The sequence below is a fragment of the Amblyomma americanum genome, chromosome 1 (assembly GCF_052857255.1).
Source record: "Amblyomma americanum isolate KBUSLIRL-KWMA chromosome 1, ASM5285725v1, whole genome shotgun sequence".
In the NCBI taxonomy this organism is placed as follows: Eukaryota; Metazoa; Arthropoda; class Arachnida; order Ixodida; family Ixodidae; genus Amblyomma; species Amblyomma americanum.
This window is the reverse complement of record NC_135497.1, coordinates 180,836,127-180,858,586: the sequence shown is the minus strand read 5'-3', so window position 1 is coordinate 180,858,586 and position 22,460 is coordinate 180,836,127. Positions and strand designations below refer to the sequence as shown.

The window sequence follows — 22,460 nt, the reverse complement described above, 5'->3', positions numbered from 1 at the left end:
GCTGAGCCAGAAAATACCAGAAAATATAATGCAAGCACAAAGCATTCAAAAATCGTGCCAGTACACAAAGCAAAGGGAACAACTTATCAGCATGAAACCAGTGATTCCCTTCCCAACTATACCAGGTAAGCGGACATGCATTTAGCGATATAGTAATGTCTGCAACACATATCAAAACTTAGAGAAGTAAAACTGAATTCAGGTCTTGAGTGTGAAGTATGTGTGCCCAACATGTAGCTTGCGCAGCGTGAGAGGGGAGGGTTACGGAGCAAACACAAGTTACTAACACCCCACTTGAGATGAAGAGAAAATGGGCATGGGCAGCAAGGCATTGATTGCAAAAGGGGCTAATTTATGGTCTCTAAGGGTAACAGGCTGGAATCCAAGAGAAGGTAAACATAGCAGGTGCAACACATCCAGGTCGGGATATGACATCAGGAAGCTTGTGGGGTTAAGGCAGCCGCAGCTGGCATGAGTGGAGGGATACGGGAGAGGCCTTCATCCTGCAGTTGGCATATTGGACTGATGATGATAGTTGCAGTGAACACACCAGCCTTATTTCTTGGATGATTGGTGGCTGCATATTAACAAGAGCAGCACACACAGAAACTACTTTGTTCATGTGTGGCATCAGCTTGAGAGGAATTTTGTTGCTCAGAATGCAGTAGATTTTTAGTCTCCGAATAACCCTCTCAACATGAATGCGAACGGATGTGATTTCATAAGTTTTTTCCATGGCTTCCCGAGACAGGTGACCACCTCCTACATTAAAAGGAGGCATAATTAAGACCGCGCCTTTCCCCTCAACACTAGTTCTTATGCTAGGAAACCCTTTGTCACTAAGTGCTAAATCACCTGGCTTCAGGAGTTAAAAGAACCCAGAATCTTGAGTTATAAAAGAATCTGCCCGACGCCCACCATACACATTAGACACAAATGTGATCATTCCATTTGATATGATCCCAAGAAATTTTATAGTGTAGCCGCTCTTGTAGTTTGAATACATCGCATACTGACATTCAGGATTGGATGGTGTTTCAGTTTGCACTTCCGTGCAGTCAATTATGAATGTACAATTAGGGTAGTGTTCCTTGAATGGCGGTGGCATAGACAGGGTAATCAACTCTCGTGGAGGTACAAAAATCCACTTTTGCAAGGCCACACTCAGAATGTCTAAAGTCTTCACAAACACATTTGATGCTGTTGCTGTTACATTAAACATGACTGCCAGTGCGGCATAGGCAGTCCCAAGCCGAAGCTTTGTAAGAAACAAGCATAGTTTGTCCTCAGCTGCCATATCACTTCTGTACCTAGAACGGGGCATCAAGTTTAGTAGGAAGCATAAAACCGGCAGTGTGACTCCACACAGGTCTCGCAGTGCTTCTTCGTTGTCTTTAAGAGAGGAAAAACCAGAAAACCCACAGGTTCTCTTCCACGATCCATTTGTCAGAATCACCTTCAAGGATGAAAATGAGTATTTGTAAACCAAGCTGAAAAGACACCTACTTAAATTGAACATTTTAAAGGTAAGTAATTAATAAAAACGACTAATGCACTTCAATAGAACATAGGTCTCTAGAACTGAATTACAAATAAAGATTAGCCAAACCTGGTCTATCAGTTCTGCGTGAGACATCTGGGTGGATGCTTCACTCCCATTGGTCACAGAGACAAGTAGGGTCGGCCTTCCTGAAGAGGGTGCTAATAAAGGGCGAGAATAAATTTATTGGTGTATAATCTTCAGACACAATTATGCGATGCTTCCCTGTACGATTCTAACCCCAAAGTGCCACATCCCAAGGGCTTTTTAATCTATGGTGAACATCTTGCAGACTGCAGTAGTTACAATTTCTTTATGAACATAAAAACTTACAAACTAGGTAAATATAAATTTCCACAAATCGCAGCTTTCCACTAAGGTGCACATTTTCCATAAAAGCAGTTGCAACACATTGGATAGCATTGTATTTGGACAATGGTAGGTGCATAAGCTTTAAAACAGTTTTGAAATTACTGCATTTCAAAGCAGCACGGCTGTCATAGTACATGTAAAAACTTGGTCATGAGTTGCAAGGCTTATTCCTGTTATGGTAGCATATTACCTGCATTACATTTATTTTGTTTATTCCTAAACATATCGTTTATGTATGCAAACAAACATTTAGAGCCACACTTCAGCCGAGTGAGAAGCAGAGGCTGCTGCCCCAGCCCCATTCATCACACAAGTAAAAAGAATTCCCACGTTCAGCAGATTTTGTCTAGCAACTCAAAAACAAAACCTGCTTGAATCTCATTATCTTTGTTATAGCTTCTAGAACTGAAGGTAGTGCCCTACAATGTTGCAAAGGTGCTCTCTAGACACACTGAAGTGTCTGCAATTAAAGATGCATTTACAACATCAGCATGTGTTGGGAGAGGAGCTTCAGCTGCAGTGCTGTTTATACACGAAAGCTGCAGGTCATCCATGGAGTTCGCCTAATCAGCAGCATATGTACGAGTGGAGTCTGACCACCACTTGCTGCTGCTGCTGCTGCGATACATCAGCTTCCTCTGGTGATGATGCTGCCTGTTTAAAACGCTTCAGCCACCTGTGTTGTATAAAAAAAAAATAATAATTATGACTGCCATCCTCTGCAAGCTGAATGAATACATGCTTTGCACAATGTCTTGATAGGATACCTATGCATCTTAACACTCTTTAAGAATTTTCTGTGCCACTCGTACATTCAGGTATACATACTTCTAAGGCTTTTTTACATACCCTTTTGACCTCTCTTGGTTTGGCATTTTTTTCTTGTAGACTGAAGGGAACATGCTGGGCACATACGAAGAATGGTGACTGATATCACTCTTAGAGTTTCCCACAAAGTGGTCGCTGCAAATTATTGATGAAGCATTTGGCTTCCATGTGGTGCCGTCGGGACTGCATAAAGAACAGTATGTAGTGTAGTGAGACACCAGGCATAAGCCAAGAAAATCATAAAGAAATTGTTAAAGCTGTACTCTGTGCTTTACTGCATTTTCTAATGTAACATGTAGCAGCAGTACGTAGTAATATTTATTGCTGAAAAAAAAAATCAGTGCGAAAAAAACTATTCAGTCCTAAAACAAAGACGCTGAGACTCCGCATTAAATGTCATTGATCGAAGTGCCTGTCAAGAGCTGTAGCCCATAAATGAGCATAATATTAATATATAGCTCAAAAGCAGCGTGGCATGGTAACACTAAACAAAAAAGTAGCCTTGGCAAAAGCTGTTCTGGAGATTAATAACGGATAGCTGCTTTACCTGTCCTTAAAAAGCGGCCGCCCTCCCTCATAAATCAGCTGACAACGCTGAATTCGCTTATCACGGCACACTTACCGGGCGAAGCCAACAGTCCGGTGCCTTCATGACCTGTCACTAACTACAGCCGAAGCTAAAACTGTCAAGTGTCCTATTGTCATTTTGAAAAGCACCGCAAAAAACATGAGAAGCGATTCAAGCGTCTCTCTTGTCGTTCGGTGTTTCGTCCTGTTGCGCTGCTAATTTAGATTGGATCAAAAACCCACTCAAATCTCTTGCCTGCAAATTATGCGGCACTGTCATATTCATTACAATCTACCTGCTAAAAACGTGTGCTGCCTTCAAGTGCGCGATAAACATGAGCCCATCCACACATTCAGCTGCCGTGCGTATCGGTTGCGGGCTAAGCCAGTCTTCACGCTAGTTAGCCTCACAGGTATGACTGCTGGGATCACTAGTATTGCTGCGCGATATGAATTAATCTCATACTACCGCAAAGTAAACACTTACTTGATTCTGCAGACTGCTGAGATCCACACTTGGCATCTCTCTTTCTCGTACCACTTGACAGGGAAGCGGTAAAATTTCACCGGCGGTTCCCGGTTCTTCGTGTTGTGCAGACTTTTATGGCACTCCACAACACAACAGTAATGGCTTCGAGGTTTTTGTGAAGACGAAGAAGCTGATGCCATTGCGAAAACTGCAATAGTATCACATGATATGCGCGTTTGGCACTGTTAAGCACGCCGCTGCGCTTGGTTTTCCTAGGCGCGGCACTCCCTACAACTTCGCCTCGCGCCGACGCGGCGCTGCTGTCGCGCCGTCAAACTTTAGCTTGGGAGCCCTTTAGCTGGGCGGGCGTTCCTTCTTCATCTTCGTCCCTGGACGTGGATTCGCTCTCTCCCTCTCCACTCCTCCCCCACTCCGTTTCGCCAGCGCGCCGCAAAGCCGGCAGCTGCCACGGTGGCCAAGGTCACGCTGAAGGCTCGAAATGCAAGCGTAATGTAGGCGCGCGGCGCGCACACCAACTGCGTGCTCTGACGTCTCTCCGCGCATGCGCACAACTGACGAGGCGGGCGGCGTCTGCTCCGCCGTCGGCGCAGCGGCGAGGCGCGCGGCGCACACACCAGCTACGGGCTATGACGTCACTCCGCGCATGCGCACAGCTGGCGGAGCCGTGGTGCCACGGCTCAGCGCGCAGCCACGCTGACCTCGCGAAGTGGGTGGCGTAGTGTGGCTATCGCTACAAAACAGGAAATGCGGCACAATATGGCAGGCTGGAGCTATTAGGAACGCGGAAGTTCAGTGGTGCACACGTTGATGCCACGGTCGTCTGAGAGGCACCGGAAACACGAGTCCCATCATCGCCTACCATAGCGTGATCAAGTACGCGAGTTCGGAACGCAACTAATCTTTGAGCACTCGTAAAATTAGCAGCACAGTCACGAAAGACCGACGCCTCCTCAGAAAGAAGCTTCCGAATTTCGCTCCGCGCCACTGCGCATCTGTGACACGCAGTCGTGCAATGCAAGCCGATGCCACAAGCACGACCGCTCACGGAAGATGGAGCAGCCGCGCCACAAGTTACGCGGGTTTGGCAGGAGAAGGTACTCACCTCGTTCTGGCCCGGGAATGCATATGACGGGGTCCAGCTGACGCCTTCTTGATCGAGAGCCCGACCTTTTGCCTCCTTCCGGCTCAGGGACGGGCGTGATGGGACATGGCGGAGGTTTTGCAGAAGGATCTGAGCTCTTTGCTCGTTCGGACCCGGGGCGGTATATGAAGGGATCTAGCCGTCGCCTAGTAGGCGCTTCCGAACTACTACGTTCCTGCCGCCGTGAGATGCCTGTGACGCGATCTAGCCGAGACCTCGCAGAGGAATCGCAGCTACTAGCGGGTGCTTTAGAGCTACATAGCGGAGTTTTTGCAGAAGAATCTGAGCTCTTTGCTCGTTCGGACCCGGGGCGGTATATGAAGGGATCTAGCCGTCGCCTAGTGGGTGTTCCCGAGCTACTACGTTCCTGCCGCCGTGAGATGCCTGTGAAGCGATCTAGCCGAGACCTCGCAGAGGAATCGCAGCTACTAGTAGGGCCTTCCGAGTTACATAGCGGAGGTTTTTCAGAAGGATCTGAGCTCTTTGCTCGTTCGGACCCGGGGCGGTATATGAAAGGATCTAGCCGTCGCCTAGCAGGGGCTTCTGTACTACATAGCGGAGGTTTTGCAGAAGGATCTGAGCTCTTTGCTCGTTCGGACCCGGGGCGGTATATGAAGGGATCTAGCCGTCGCCTAGTAGGCGCTTCCGAACTACTACGTTCCTGCCGCCGTGAGATGCCTGTGACGCGATCTAGCCGAGACCTCGCAGATGAATCGCAGCTACTAGCGGGTGCTTTTGAGCTACATAGCGGAGGTTTTGCAGTAGGATCTGAGCTCTTTGCTCGTTCGGACCCGGGGCGGTATATGAAGGGATCTAGCCGTCGCCTAGTAGGCACTTCCGAACTACTACGTTCCTGCCGCCGTGAGATGCCTGTGACGCGATCTAGCCGAGACCTCGCAGAGGAATCGCAGCTACTAGCGGGTGCTTTAGAGCTACATAGCGGAGGTTTTGCAGAAGGATCTGAGCTCTTTGCTCGTTCGGACCCGGGGCGGTATATGAAGGGATCTAGCCGTCGCCTAGTGGGTGTTTCTGAGCTACTACGTTCCTGCCGCCGTGAGATGCCTGTGAAGCGATCTAGCCGAGACCTCGCAGAGGAATCGCAGCTAGTAGTAAGGCCTTCCGAGTTACATAGCGGAGGTTTTTCAGAAGGATCTGAGCTCTTTGCTCGTTCGGACCCGGGGCGGTATATAAAGGGATCTCGCCGCCGTTTTGCAGGGGCTTCTAAGCTATTGCGTCTGTCCAGCCCTGGGAGAGATATGAAAGAATCTAGCCGAGGCCTCCTTGGAGGTATGTCCAAGCCATTACCATTTTCCGAGCTATTACCAAGTTGCAACTCTGCGATGTTTATTAAGGGGTCTGGCATAGGTCCTGAAGAAACGTCCGGGCTGTTACCCTGCACCGACAATGGCGGGTAGAGCAAAGGATCCAGCCTACGCCGTGCAGGGATATACGGACTGTCATCGGGTTCCGACTGTGGGTGTTTCACGAAGGGATCCATCCAATATTTTGAAGGCTGATCCGAGCTGTTACCTGCTTCTAGCCATGGGAGAGATAAGAAAGTACCTAGCCGAGGCTTTGCAGGGATCTCCAAGCCATTGCCTTGTTCCGGCCCAGGGGTGGACTTTGAGGAATCTGGCCGAGGCCCTGCCGGGATGTCCGAGCTATTGCCCCGTTCCGACCCCGGGGTGGCTGTTGAGGGATTTGGCTGAGGCACTGCAGCGATGTCCGAGCGATTGCCCCGTTCCGACTCTGGGGTGCCTGTTGAGGGATCTGGCCGAGGCACTGCAGAGATGTCCGCGCTATTGTTTCGTTCCGGACCTGGGACGGACATGGAGGAATCCACGCTAGGCTTAGGGGTATCTTGGCTGCTACCTCCTTCTGACTCGGGGCGGCAGATGAAGGGATCTAGCAGGTGCCTTGCAGGAGTATCTGAGCTGTTGCCCCTTTTTGGTCCTGGTCGGTATATGAAGGGATCTCGGCGACGCCTGGTAGGAGGGTCTGAGCTGTTGAACTCCATACATAGCCGAGTCTTTGCAGGGATCTCCAAGCCATTACCTTGTTCCGGCCCAGGGGTGGACTTTGAGGAATCTGGCCGAGGCCCTGCCGGGATGTCCGAGCTATTGCCCCGTTCCGGCCCCGGGGTGGCTGTTGAGGGATTTGGCTGAGGCACTGTAGCGATGTCCGAGCGATTGCCCCGTTCCGACTCTGGGGTGCCTGTTGAGGGATCTGGCCGAGGCACTGCAGAGGTGTCCGCGCTATTGTCTCGTTCCGGACCTGGGACGGACATGGAGGGATCCACGCTAGGCCTAGGGGTATCTCGGCTGCTACCTCCTTCTGACTCGGGGCGGCAGATGAAGGGATCTAGCAGGTGCCTTGCACGAGTATCTGAGCTGTTGCCTCTTTTAGGTCCCGGGCGGTATATGAAGGGATCTCGGCGACGCCTGGTAGGGGGGTCTGAGCTGTTGAACTCCATACATAGCCGAGGCTTTGCAGGGATCTCCAAGCCATTACCTTGTTCCGACCCAGGGGTGGACTTTGAGGAATCTGGCCGAGGCCCTGCCGGGATGTCCGAGCTATTGCCCCGTTCCGGCCCCGGGGTGGCTGTTGAGGGATTTGGCTGAGGCACTGCAGCGATGTCCGAGCGATTGCCCCGTTCCGACTCTGGGGTGCCTGTTGAGGGATCTGGCCGAGGCACTGTAGAGATGTCCGCGCTATTGTCTCGTTCCAGACCTGGGACGGACATGGAGGAATCCACGCTAGGCCTAGGGGTATCTCGGCTGCTACCTCCTTCTGACTCGGGGCGGCAGATGAAGGGATCTAGCAGGTGCCTTGCACGAGTATCTGAGCTGTTGCCCCTTTTTGGTCCTGGTCGGTATATGAAGGGATCTCGGCGACGCCTGGTAGGGGGGTCTGAGCTGTTGAACTCCATACATAGCCGAGTCTTTGCAGGGATCTCCAAGCCATTACCTTGTTCCGGCCCAGGGGTGGACTTTGAGGAATCTGGCCGAGGCCCTGCCGGGATGTCCGAGCTATTGCCCCGTTCCGACCCCGGGGTGGCTGTTGAGGGATTTGGCTGAGGCACTGCAGCGATGTCCGAGCGATTGCCCCGTTCCGACTCTGGGGTGCCTGTTGAGGGATCTGGCCGAGGCACTGCAGAGATGTCCGCGCTATTGTTTCGTTCCGGACCTGGGACGGACATGGAGGAATCCACGCTAGGCTTAGGGGTATCTTGGCTGCTACCTCCTTCTGACTCGGGGCGGCAGATGAAGGGATCTAGCAGGTGCCTTGCAGGAGTATCTGAGCTGTTGCCCCTTTTTGGTCCTGGTCGGTATATGAAGGGATCTCGGCGACGCCTGGTAGGAGGGTCTGAGCTGTTGAACTTTATACATAGCCGAGTCTTTGCAGGGATCTCCAAGCCATTACCTTGTTCCGGCCCAGGGGTGGACTTTGAGGAATCTGGCCGAGGCCCTGCCGGGATGTCCGAGCTATTGCCCCGTTCCGACCCCGGGGTGGCTGTTGAGGGATTTGGCTGAGGCACTGTAGCGATGTCCGAGCGATTGCCCCGTTCCGACTCTGGGGTGCCTGTTGAGGGATCTGGCCGAGGCACTGCAGAGGTGTCCGCGCTATTGTCTCGTTCCGGACCTGGGACGGACATGGAGGGATCCACGCTAGGCCTAGGGGTATCTCGGCTGCTACCTTCTTCTGACTCGGGGCGGCAGATGAAGGGATCTAGCAGGTGCCTTGCACGAGTATCTGAGCTGTTGCCTCTTTTAGGTCCCGGGCGGTATATGAAGGGATCTCGGCGACGCCTGGTAGGGGGGTCTGAGCTGTTGAACTCCATACATAGCCGAGGCTTTGCAGGGACCTCCAAGCCATTACCTTGTTCCGGCCCAGGGGTGGACTTTGAGGAATCTGGCCGAGGCCCTGCCGAGATGTCCGAGCTATTGCCCCGTTCCGGCCCCGGGGTGGCTGTTGAGGGATTTGGCTGAGGCACTGCAGCGATGTCCGAGCGATTGCCCCGTTCCGACTCTGGGGTGCCTGTTGAGGGATCTGGCCGAGGCACTGTAGAGATGTCCGCGCTATTGTCTCGTTCCAGACCTGGGACGGACATGGAGGAATCCACGCTAGGCCTAGGGGTATCTCGGCTGCTACCTCCTTCTGACTCGGGGCGGCAGATGAAGGGATCTAGCAGGTGCCTTGCACGAGTATCTGAGCTGTTGCCCCTTTTTGGTCCTGGTCGGTATATGAAGGGATCTCGGCGACGCCTGGTAGGGGGGTCTGAGCTGTTGAAATCCATAGCTTCATGGGACAACAGGCCTATCCTTTACGAACAGTGCCGACGTCGAACCACCATGGCTCGTGCCACCGGGCTCGTGAATCTCGTGGTATCCTGCACGAGTGATCCTTTTCGTCTTCATTGCGCCGGTGCGGGCTGAAATAGTCGAGGTACCTCCAGGTCGTTAGACATGCCCTGCGCTCCTATCCACATCCTGCCGATCACGAGCACCAACGTTGCCCTATCGCATCGTCCGATGACCACGAGCGATGTCCAGACCATTCCTTCTTTGGCTGGACACTGTCTGTCGCTTGCTATTTTGCTGATGCCCTGATATTCCGCTTTTTTGCGGTGTGCGTGGTCTGCTAAGAGTAACACAACAGGCAAGTCGATATATTTTTTGTAATTGATGTGTGTATATATGTGTACTTTGCATATTCTGTTAGCAGCCTCACCTGCATATTAAAACACATGACAATCGAAATTAAAAACACTATTAATAAAATTTTTGTGATGCCATTTTTGAGGTGCAGAATCCTGTTAGACACTTTGCTATACTTTTGCAGGTTTCTGTAGGAGGGTTTTTACTCCTCAAAACCTTACAAGGTTCCTCTGAAGAGTTTCGCAAAGATGCGTAAAACTGCGCTGCATCATTTGGTGGCGCTGGCACCGAAGAGTGCCATGTTTCAAAGAGAATGCTTCTATCATCCGTCCACTTATCCGTACAGCCAGTCTTTTGACGCCATCTGGACGACGTTAGGATAAATGCATAGCATGTTTTTTTTATTATATTTTGTTTGTTGTTTGCAAAAAATATTTAAAATACTACATTTTTCTAAATAATAATTGGTTACTATTTAGATTTCCACAGTATGTTAAATAATTTGGAGGCAGTTTATATTTGTGTTGCTAATTTTAAACATCGGCTATAAAATAAAATAGCAACTTTAGTGTCTTTAGCATGGTAAATGAAAATTTCCAATCAGCTACTATTAAAAACATCTTTTTCTTTTGTTACTATTTTCATGACTAACCTTTTTGGCTTTTCTTGATCGGCAAAAAAAAAGGACACGTTCCCTTACACACACCACCTTGTTTACCTCCTCGTACTTTTTTTAAAGAGTGAAGTTGGTGCAGTCGGTGCAGTCGCCAAACGTGGCGGCGCCAAATAAGCCAGTCCCAAAACGCTGTCACTGATTGTCGAATCGCAGCCTGCTACCTGAAACCAAACACGTTGTCGGACGAACGTCTCCGCCCGCCGGTCCGTTAATTTGAACATGCCGCCGAAGAAAAAGGAAGACGAGACAGAGCGACCTGTTCTGATCGGTCGCGTTGGTACGAACCTCAAAGTGGGGATCGTCGGCCTGCCTAATGTGGGCAAATCCACCTTCTTCAACGTGTTGACAGCCAACCAGGTGCCCGCCGAAAACTTTCCATTCTGCACGATCGACCCAAACGAGAGCAGGGTCGCTGTTCCCGATGCTCGTTTCGAGTACCTCTGCGAATACTTCAAGCCGGCGAGCAAGGTGCCAGCATTTCTCAACGTGGTTGACATAGCCGGTCTTGTGAAAGGTGCCAGCGATGGCCAGGGTCTGGGAAACGCGTTTCTGTCGCATATTCGAGCCTGTGATGCGCTTTTCCACTTGTGTCGCACTTTCGAAGACGAAGACGTGACGCACGTTGAAGGCGACGTCAACCCTGTCCGCGACATAGACATTATCAACGAGGAACTTCGAAAGAAGGACGAGGAATACCTGTTGGCAGCCATCGACAAAATGGAACGCACTGTGCTCCGAGGCGCTGACAAGAAGATGAAGCCCGAGTACGACATTTTGATCAAGATCCGAGGCGTGCTTTGCGATGAAAAAAAGCATTTGCGCTTCTGCGACTGGAACGTGAACGAGATTGAAGTGCTCAACAAGCACCTCTTCATCACCGCCAAACCCATGATCTACCTGGTAAATCTGGCTGAAAAGGACTTTATTCGTAAAAAGAACAAGTGGCTGCCGAAGATCAAGGAGTGGGTCGACAAGAATGATGCAGGCGCTGCTGTGATCCCATTTAGCGGCGCTTTCGAGCACAAGCTCATCGAAATGGACGCCGAGCAAAAAAAAGCCTACGAAGAGGAGCACAAGGTGAGCGCTCTACACGTGCGAAGGCGTCCACGCGGTAGGCAGGGCTCCCACCGGCTCATTTTTTTCGCCTATTATTCGCTCAAAATTTTTGCGACTCATTTGTTAGAATCCCGGTGTGATAAATCGGTTAAAAACAAACAAACGAAAAAAAAACCTTGCTCTCGACAACTAGAAGAAACAATTTGCAGACGTATTCTTGTCGCACTTCATCAGGTACTGTGAAGGCGCCTGCCACAGCATCCTTATCTGCTTTCGATAATGTTTAAAACCTTTTTGTTTTATTGTAGTATATGAAAAAGCTCTTCAAGGGTGACTTCAATAAAAGCAAACGTAATTGGATAGGCCCATTGAACTAGAGGCGCATCTTGGAAGATTCTGAACAAAAAAAAACAAAACACCAACGCACTTCATGCATACCGTAGCACATTGGGAAAGCTGTAGGCCGAAGAGATGGATCAGTCAGCATGGCTTGGGCAGTGTTGCCTTAAGGAACAACACCTTAATTTTTGTTGTATAGAAATTTTTATTCTTTAATGCCCTGTATGTTATGTATCGTAATAAAGACAGCTTATTTTGTCTTTATAGTTCTTCAGCATGCAAATAATGTAAAATCACATTGTTGTGTTATTGCATTTTTAAACATTGAAGCATAGTCAGTTTGAGCAACATTTGTACACGAGTTGTACTGCAAAATAACTTACTGCAAAGTGTCTCCCGTGAGAAAACCTATATTTTCAGTGGTTGCACTGCCAAATCAGCAGGTAAATAATTACGCTGTTTGATTTGCTCTGTGTTCTGGAGTATGCATGTGTGGGTTTTGCTGTTTAAAGAAATGTGGAAGTAAACTAGTTTTTTGTTGCTAGAGAATTTTAACTGTTTGATAGATTTAATCGCTTGCATCATTTTTACGTTCTTGAAAGCAAAAGTGGCCAAATGCTACATGCTTAGGAATTTAATCCGATGACCCCAGGTGTAGACATTGCATGGTTGCTTAATATTTTGCTGTGCATCTTTTTTTGTTTGCAATGGGAAACCATGTTTCTTATTCAGATGTGTATATTCTACGTAAGAACAGGTCTGCATGCATGCAGTCATTTATATATTGTGGACTTTTTGTTTAAAATTATTAAATATATTTAACTGATGGCTTGGCATCGCTGTTAACGGCAAACTAGCCATGTGCATACTGCTTTTTTTACATGCCTATTTTCTCATTTCTTGTCTAGAAAATTAAACGAATGAAAAGACCAGAAAGAAAAATGGGTAATGAACACCGTAGCCAAGCCTGTTGACAGCATGAAGTATTCACAGTGAATATGACAGCTGTAAAACATTCACACTTCAGTAGTCGTTTGGGAAGTGTTACCAGAACTTTACTACTGGTTTGAGAAAACAGTCTTTGGAAGTTTCTTAATTCTGAGTTTGTTGCTCAATATTCACTGGCACACCAGCTGCCTTTTATGGAAAGATGATGGCGATGAATTTTTATGGGTGTAGGGGCAAGACACGGTATTTTGATCTACAGAAGGTGGGGCCAAAGACCCATTTCCTGAGCATTTCACCCCAGATAAGGCAATCACCAGGCTAGGGGAAACCTTGTAACCAATTGTATCATCATCATCATCATCAGCCTTACTACACCCACTGCAGGGCAAAGGCCTCTCCCATGTCTCTCCAATTAACCTTATCCTAACCAATTGTATCACCGGTGCGCATCTGGCGGCACTGTGGATCAAACACCACACCTCCCACATGCGAGGCGGATGCTCAAACCACTAGGCCACCACTGCCATGGAAAGAGGGCCTAGTCTGATTTATTGCCAATATTGAGTGACTATATTTTCACTAGGCGGCCTTGTGAGCCTTGCAAATATTTCTTTGTTGAGAACTGTGGTGAACGTTTTTTGTCCGTCTTCATTTACCTCTGGCCCAGTACAGCAGTTCTGATTGTGTGTGCACTGAGTAGCTTTTTCTGGCAAGAAAGTTCAGTGCTTAAATATGTTTTGTTATGCAAGGAGACAAGTTTGTGACAACTATTTGATGGGCTACTTGGTGTGGCATTCTGGTAAAACAGCAAAAAATTGGCACACAGGGCAGGCAGAGAGCACTGAAGGGTATGGTACTGCCAACACCCTAAGCTTTACTGCATTTGTATCTGTAGGCACGCATATACAGTTGCTGCTAATGAGCGAATATGAAAAGGATTAGATTAAAAATCACAGTATCCAAACCTTAAAAGGTGCCTCCTTCAATGTAGTATAAGGTGAGAGGACTGGCTGAGCAGATCATGGATGCTAGATGTCAAGTTATATAAGCCTCTCGTTTCCCCAATCCTTAAGTCATTGTACTGCTGCTGGAAGATTTTTTAGTCGAAACACCTACTATTTGCTTCAAGAAGCTGGAGTTCAAAGTATCTAGACGATGTTAGTGTTTCATTAACATTTAGATGCTGTTTCTTTTTCTAAAGAGACTTACAATTGTCTTCAACAAGTAATTTTTCCAGCATGCTCAGTGTGACTAGTGGTGTTACTTGCAAGCCATTGCAAAATCTTGATGATGGGCGAGCTTCAGGCAGTGCTTATTGTGATAGAAGACATCTGCTAACCTCAGGTTGGACATTTAAATTTGCTGGTTAAGCCAACATACACACAAAAAAAACACGGCTAAATGATGTACCCAAGTTCATAATGCGCATTTTTTTTTTTTGCAGCATTGACAAAGTTGTCAGCAATTTCCACATTTTTATTAAGACACGAAAGTTCTGAAACATGTATGATTACTAACGAGTGTCTTACAAACCTTGTGCAGCTAGCGTGTAGCTGTGATTGAAATGAAGTGTAGTGCCTCTTTAACTGGTCCATTTAGTTTCAAAGAAGCTTTCTCATGGCACTGTTTGACAGGCACAAATGTGAGCACAGTATAATGCAATCTTCCTTGGCATATCACTGCTCTCATTGCATGCTATGAGCTGCTGCGCCGCCATCATCACATGTACACAAGGCATGGTATTGAAAGCCTCAACTCCAAGCCAGTATTCGAAAATAATGTTGGGTAATAAAAATCTTTAATCTGGAGTTGTGGGGTGGTGTATGTGGCATGCTGGCAGCAATATAAACAATTTACTGCAGCACTTTGTTCTTTTGCTCAGGTGACTTCCGTGCTGGACAAGATAATTGTGACTGGATACAAGGCACTACAGCTGATGTACTTCTTCACGGCTGGAAAAGATGAAGTCAAGGCATGGACAATTCAGAAGCATACTAAAGCACCACAGGCTGCTGGAAAGATCCATACAGACTTTGAGAAAGGCTTTATCATGGCTGAGGTGATGAAGTTTGACGACTTCAAAGAGGAAGGCTCAGAGGCAGCTGTTAAAGCTTCTGGCAAGTACCGGCAACAAGGTCGAAACTATGTTGTGGAAGATGGTGACATCATCTTTTTCAAGTTTAATGCAGGTGCTGGGTTGCAGGCCAAGAAAAAGTAACAGTGTCTGCTGACTGCCAGGAGGTCGGCACTTCTTTGGCAGGTTCATGTCGCTGCCAGTGCATGTATGCCTTATGGAGAGTTTCACAAATTGACGACTGTTTTCATGTTTTGAATGAGGTCTCAAATAAATTGTGCAAAGGCCCATAAAGGCATATTTACATGTGAATCTATATACTCATTTTAATTCCTACTTGGCCCACGTTATCACAGGGGGCTTTTCCTTCATGCATGGTTAGAACACATTGATTTTCTGCAGCCTGTCTCAAAGCTTTTTTTTTTTAACAATACAGAGCCTTTGTTCCATAGATGATTGAAAAACAATGGCGTTGATAAAAAAAATGGCTGCATTGTATTTGCTAAAAAAGATTGTAAATGGAAATGTCATTTCTAGCTGTTTGCATGTTTAGTACTCAAGCAACGTAGATGATTACGTTTCATAAAAATGCCACGAAAATGAAAAAAAAAAAAAACATCTCCAGTCATCATTTCACTACATTACACTGGAGAACAATTTCACAGCTACAGGATTTAAGATTTTTTGTTGCCTAGCCTTGTTTTTGGTTCAAGTTTTTTGCATGTTTATTGTCTGCCTGCATGCCGCATTATCTTAACTTCTTAGTTTAGCAATATGACTTGTCTGCATCAAGTGCCAAAGTAAGTATGCGTCTACAAATGCATCAGCAAAAAATATGATCGCCCTTCTGACTTTTGAGTAGACCAAGTAGTTGATGATGATAATGACTTATTTTAAAGGACTATGGGCACCCGATTTTAGTTGGGTGTTTTCTTCTTTCAAATGATGCATTAGACATTAGAATACACGAATCACGGTGTGGTATTTGCCTATGATACTAAAGAATTGTTTATTGAATTTTTTCTCTCATGCTGCTCTCGTTTCATCAACCGAACTACGGCTGTAACGTGTAGTTGGACATTAGGTCATGTGAGGCTTGAAAAATCTGCAATATAAATGCTGATAAGTAGCTTTAATTCACTACGGCACTTGAACTAGCCTGCTCCAAGAGCTGGAATCAGCAGTTATATTGCCGTTTTTTTTCTGCCTCACATGCCCCCCCCCCCCCCCCCCCCAGTCCAACTACACGTCACATAGCCGTCGTTCGGTTGATGAAACTGAAACCAAAAGTGTCAAGAATAAATTCAATTATAAATTATTTAGAGGTCGTAGGAGAGTGTACGTGGTGATTCATGTATACAAACGTTTAACGCATCATTTGAAATATGGAAAACATGCAAGAAAAATTTGGTATCTATAGTCCTTTAATGGCGCCAGGGCAGCTTGGCCAAAGAGTGGCATGGTACAAGTCATTATTCGTCTGCACAAGGTGGGGTCAAAGACCCACTTTCAAAGCATTTTACCCCAAAGGAGCTGAGCACCACCAGTGGCTTGTACACATCATAACACCAGTAGGTACCCAGCAGCTCTGGCGATTGAACCTTGCACCTCTGATTGACTAATGGAGTTTTATGTGCCAAATTCTGACCGCCTGGGGTTCTTAAAACATGCACAAAATGAAATCTTAGTATGTGGACATTCTCGCATTTCACCTCCGTCGAAATGTAGCTGAGGTGGGAAATTTAGAGGTCAGGAAGTTTTAGCCATTTTGTGGTGGCTACAATTTCGAGATATCGCAAGTAATGCCATTGCTTTGTGCTAGTGCTTAGCGAGAAAAATTTGTGCCTAACCCCTGTATGTTCTGGTCCTTCGATTCGCATGGAAGCATTCAAAGCATTCTCTTGGGTAGATGCCATGATGGTTGTTACATTCTTTTTTCTGCCATATTTAGCTTACTCGGGCCTAGAGATGAACTTCTAGCATATGTTTCGACGAAGGAAAGCAGCTGTCTTCCAGACTTGAATTATGCTCACTGTTCCTGAACTTAATGATTGTCATCATTAATCTAACTTTGCCCAGTGTGGGACAAAGGCCGCTCCTATATCTCTCCAATTAAACCCTGTCCTGTGCCAGCTATGGCCAGGAGCAACTTTGGCCTAATCTCATGTGTCCACTCCACTTTCTGCTGTCCCCTGCTATGCTCGACTTCTTTTGGAATCCAGTCCATTACCCTTACCGACCATCGGTTATCTTGCCGTTACATTACATGCCCTACCCAAGCCTATTTCTTTTTCTCAGATTTGGTTTGGTTTATAGGGGTTTAATGTCCCAAAGTGACTCAGGCTAAGAGGGATGCCGTAGTGAAGGGCTCAGGAAATTTCGACCACCTGGGGTTTTTCAACGTCCACTGACATCGCACAGTAGATGGGCCTCTAGAATTTTGCCTCCATTGAAATTTGATCGCTGTAGCCGGGATCGAACCCGCGTCTTTCGGGTCAGCAGCTGAGCGCCATAACCACTGAGCCACTGTGGCGGCTTTTTCTTAGATTTCATCTACGATGTAATTAACCCACATTTGTTCCCCAATGCACCCTGCTCTCTTCCTGTCTCTTAATGCTACACTTAACATTATGCACTCTGTCCTGTCAAGTTCCTTCCTTCCTGTGCCGCCTTTCTGCACTTACACCTGTAATTTTGTAGTGATAGCTACGTTACGGTAGCATTTCGAGCCTCCAGCATGGCGGTGCCGCCACGTTGTCACGTGGCTGGTCACGTGGTGTGGAGCAGCTGCCGGCAGCGCAGTGCTGTGGCTGATCACGTGGTTGGTCACGGGACCAAGTTCCACTCGGCCAGCTGTAGCTATCGCGTCACTCCAGGTTTAACCAGAGCTAAACCACCGCCAATTTTTTATTTTCACAGCTTGCTGCATTTTCCTAAGTTCAACCTTTTCGTTAGCCTCCACATTTTCCCCCATAAGTGAGTACAAGTAAAATACAGCTGCCATACACTTTTCTCTTGAGGGATACTGGTAGACTTCCAGTTATCCGAGAGTACTTGCCAAATGCACTTCACCCTATTCTTATTCTAGTTATCTCACTCCCAAGGTCTGGATCTGTGGTCATTATTTGCCCCAAGTAGCTGTATTCCCTTACTGCTTCCAATACTTCCCTGCCTATCATAAACTGCTGCTCCCTTCCAAGACTGCTGAACATTACTGTAGATTTCCGCATATTAAATTTTTGCAAGATATGGCTCCCTTAGTGGCCTGATCAGAGCAATGTGAAGTGACTGATGACCGTGAGAACTGCAGACTCTGTCTACTCCTCATTACTCCCTCCCATTGCCATGTCCCTTCCTTACTCAACTCAATTTTTAGACCCATCATTCTCCTTTGCCTGTCATGATCATTGATTACGCTTTGCAATTAATCTACAGAGTTACTTAGCAAGGCAATGTCATCAGCGAATTGCAGATTACTATACTTCATCTCGCAAGTTGTTTGCTGCACTGTGAAAGGTAGAGCTCTCTTATACAATCGGGACCAAGGAAGACAACAAACAGTCCCTCAAATACTGGAGCAGTGTTCTTTTTTCAGAAAATTATTGCAGTAATTTCTTGAAGAGGTAGTTCAGGATGGTGTTTTGAAAGTACAGCAAGCGTTTTGTTCACTGATTAAATTGGCAGAGAAAGTATGCATTAACACAGCACTGGGGAGGCTTTGCTGCCATCCTAAATAAACATGGCGTCCGGCTAGTCGGCCAAGTATCCTGTGTGCCGCAGCTGCCCGTTGGTGCTCTTTTCTCTCCAGGGATGGAGCCACCAGTTGTGGGGTGGGGCGCATGGAAAACGCGTTTTGCAGCACATGCCGTTCTGATTGGCTCAGATCGCCGCGGCCTTCACAATGCTGCAAACAACATGAGAGATGAAGCATAAGATATTCTCCATCAACCATTATCCCAAACTCTTCCCAATGCAGATCTCTGAATACCTCTTGTAAACATGCGGTGAATAGTACTGGCGGGATTATGTCTCCCGGCTGAACGCCCTTCCTTATTGGATTTTATTGCTTTCTTTATGAAGGACTATGGTGGTTATGAAGCTGCCACATATATTTTCAAGTACTTTTACATATGCGTTTTCTACACCTTGGTTCGATAATGCCTGCACAACTGCCGAGGTTTCAACGGAGTCGAATACCTCCTCATAATCTATGAAGGTTATATGTAGGGTTGGTTACATGCTGCACATTTCTCTCTCAGCCGATTGATAGTGTGAATACAGCTTATTGTGGAGCAGCCTTTACGAAAGCCAGCCTGGCCCTTTGGTTGGTTGCAGTCTAAGGTGGCCTTAAATTTATTTGCGATTACCTTAATACATACCTTGTAGGCAACAGACGGTAAGGTCTGTAATTTTTCAAGTCCTTGAGGTCCCCTTATGTATTAAGATGATGCTAGCGTTCTTGCAAAATTCTGGTATGGTCGAGGTCACGAGGCATTGCATATACAGGATGGCTAGTTTTTCTATCACAAGCTCTGCTGTTCCCTGAACTTCACCAGCTGCTTTCCCCCTTTGCATGGCTTCTAAGGCTTTACTACTATCTTAACCGTATTGGTAATGACGCTGCCCTCCTTGTATCTTAGCCTGAACATCTTATTTTCACCTATGTGTAGACCTCTTTTGACCGCTTTTAGACTACCTCCATTCTTTAGGGCATGCTCGATTCTCTGCATATTATACCTCCTCATGTCGGTAACCTTAAACTTACTGATTAACTCCGACAGCTCTGCCAGTTTTATTCTGTCTATGGGGTTACAGGCTTTCATGTTTTGGAGTATAAGACTTTTCATCTCTTGAGAGAGCTTACCAGTGTCCTGTCTTGCTACCCTACCCCTTACTTATATTGCACACTTCGCAATGATATCTGTGAGATTATCATTCATTGTTTGAACACTAAGGTCGTCATCCTCGGTTAAAGTGGAATATCTGTTCTGCAGCGAGAACCTGAATTCCTCTTTTTCTTTTATTGTTAAATTGTTGATGGGCTTTCTTACTATTTCCCTGCATTCCCTCAAGTCTAGGCTGATTTGAGATTGTATGATCCTGTGGTCACTACACCGCACCTTGCTGAGCATCTCCACATGCCGCACAATGTCAAGATATGTGCAATATGAAGTAATTTCATTTTTAGACTCGCCAATAAGGCTCTTCCACGCCCACTTCCTGATCTCCCAATTGCGAAAGGTGTTCATGCTCCATAAATTATTTTGTTCTACGAACTCTACTAATAACCCTGCTATTCCTAGAGCCTATGCCATAGTTGCCCACAGCCTGGTCTCCTGCCTGTTTTTTGCCTACCTTGGCGTTGCAGTTGCCCATCAGTACAGTGCACTGCGTTTTTACTTTACTCATTGCCGATTATATCACTTCACAGAACTTTTCGACTATCTGACCATCGCGACTGGATGTAGGTGCACAGAGCTGTACCACCTTCAATTTGTACTTGTTAAGCTTAATTACGATAAATGCCGCACTCTCATTAATGCTGTATTCCTCTGCATTGCCAGCTATGTCCTTACCGATCAGGAACCGTACACCCAGTTCTCGTTTGTCCACTAACCCATAACAACACAGTATGTGCCCACCCATTAGCACTGTACATGCTTCATCTGTCTTAACCTCACTAAACCCATCATCCTGTTTTAATGCCCACTAGTTCCTCGAACAGCATTGCTAGGCTAGCCTCACCACGTAAGGTTCCGGCATAAAACGTTGCTAGGTTCAGTTTTCAGTGGCGGCCTGAACGAAGCCAGAGAACGGCTATGCACAAAAGTTTACTACCAAGAATTGGGCTTTTCTCTGCAGATAAAAAAAAAAAAGTGTATGGAAAATGCATGTTGAAAGAGCCAACAAAACATGGTGCTACATATGTAGGGTTCTTTGTTTTCAGGTTTTTTTTTCTTCTGAGAATGGGGCAATATTTCTTGAGCTTAAATTCAGCTCAAAATCTGGTTATTCAGGAAAAAGTTCCACAATTTGTGTTTTTCTGGTACTTTTTTTGCAGCAAAAGACAATTTACAATAAATGCTAATTTTTATGCAGGACATAAAATTCCTCCCCTTTTGCTCATTTCGTAAACAACTTAAAAATCACAACTGCACTAAAAACATTTTACCGAAATCAGATTTTTTCTCATCTGTTTCAATTATTTCATGATATACATTACCAATCTCCTGCCCACACTTCTGTGTCCGTGCAAGACCTTCTTGTCTTGTACACTGTGAAAACATTTAATGAACGTCACAGCAGCCATTTTAAATGCGGAAGAACCTTGCAGCAGAATGTTGTAGGAGGGGATAGCACTTGATACAATGATGCCAATAAGACTTCTGATCAGTATGGGTGTTTTCGCTTCTAGCCTTTAAAGCATACTTTTCGAACCTGTGCTTAAGTTAAGCTGCATCACCAATAACAAGTGTTTAAAGCAATTTTAGACGACAAGTAGACCGAGAACACCCCCCTGGAATAAGCACAAGATATCTAGAAATTTTCATGCTGTGTGTTCAGCTTTGTGCACTAGAAAATGCACTCTCTAGGTGGCACATTTTTAGGTAGAAATCAGATTTAACCTGATTTTCAAGCATAGTGTCCGGGGTAAATCAGATTTTACCCAAAAAAGAAGGGCCCCATACATATGTAGCTCAAAAAAAAGAAAGAAAAAAGTTTTCAGTGGAATGAGCACACAAGACTGTTGGCTGCTGCCTGACCTAACCGGTACTGTTATTTTTAGTTGTGTGGGGGCCAACTGCAAAGAATGAAGATTTAAGCATTGAATATACGTGATCAATATAACCATGCTCTTAAATAGTCAACTGCTGTTATGTTTCAACTGTATTGCATTTGAAGGGAGTCAACACAGTCCTCCCAAATTAAAACAAAGCAACTCCATTTGGCGAATAGCACTTTTAATCACTTGGTATGTATGATGTACAATATACGACAAGCTTCATATTTACATGACGCTCAGGTGACCTCACATGCAAGGTCAAAGAATGAAGAATATTATTTAAAAGTATGTTTCTTCAGTAAAAAGAAAAATACGGTGACTAGATCCTGTACAGGTGACCTACATGCCGCTTGGATACAACAAAGAAATACATCAGTGGAAACCCTGTGCAATAAGTCATTGCAATAAACATGGACAAGCAGTAGTGAGAGCTCAAATATTGGCAAGGCATTTATGTCTTCACTAAATTCCTAGCAAGAAACAGGGCAGCTATAACAGAACAGCATTTCATAGCACATTTGGGGCAAGCGCAGCTTGATCATGCAGATTATTCACGTTTACCAAAGAATAAAAGCATCCAGGCAACTACAATTTTGCCAGATCTTTATAAGTGGCAAAGACAAAAACACAAGGCTATTTACTGATGGAAGTGCTCGCAGCTAGATTTGGAAAAGCTTCAAGCTTCCTTGTACATGGGGCACAAAACATTTTTAATATGCACCGTGTAGTAGAAGTACGCACAAACCAAGGATTTTTTAATGCAGTACAGCATGAGAAAAATTTTTTTGCTAATCACTAGCAAGCATGAGGGCCTTATCATAAATTTTCTTTTCGATAGGAACTTATAATGGCTTATAATGGCCAATGTCCGGGGTCACGACTATACTGACTGCTAACACTTGGCTCCATAAAGTGATTACCTGCTGAGCGCAGCGGCGAAAGAAGACCCATTAGGTCAGTACGTAGCTAGTACAGCACACTGCATTG

The 22,460-nt window shown here is 46.2% G+C and overlaps 2 protein-coding genes across 2 annotated transcripts in view; one reads left to right on the top strand and one right to left on the bottom strand.

The window, feature by feature from the left end:
* LOC144115047 (uncharacterized) overlaps positions 1-9,303 on the bottom strand; it is a 51,182-nt gene extending 41,879 nt beyond the window's left edge. Inside the window, exon 1 of the mRNA XM_077649178.1 lies at positions 4,900-9,303. Coding sequence (XP_077505304.1) covers positions 4,900-9,235 — 4,336 coding nt within the window. The 5' untranslated portion in view covers positions 9,236-9,303. The remainder of the gene's footprint in view (positions 1-4,899) is intronic.
* Positions 9,304-10,331: 1,028 nt separating this feature from the next.
* Positions 10,332-14,993, top strand: LOC144114284 (obg-like ATPase 1). The gene is made up of 2 exons (XM_077647912.1): positions 10,332-11,349; positions 14,498-14,993. The coding sequence occupies exons 1-2, from the start codon at positions 10,492-10,494 to the stop codon at positions 14,831-14,833; spliced, it is 1,194 nt and encodes a 397-aa protein (XP_077504038.1). The 5' UTR covers positions 10,332-10,491; the 3' UTR covers positions 14,834-14,993.
* Positions 14,994-22,460: the final 7,467 nt, after the last annotated feature.

Bases quoted from the DNA above. Each gene is read 5' to 3' on its own strand.
- LOC144114284 (XM_077647912.1), top strand. From the start codon at position 10,492: ATGCCGCCGAAGAAAAAGGAAGACGAGACAGAGCGACCTGTTCTGATC. The intron at 11,350-14,497 runs GTGAGCGCTCTA...TCTTTTGCTCAG, and splicing joins CCTACGAAGAGGAGCACAAG to GTGACTTCCGTGCTGGACAA.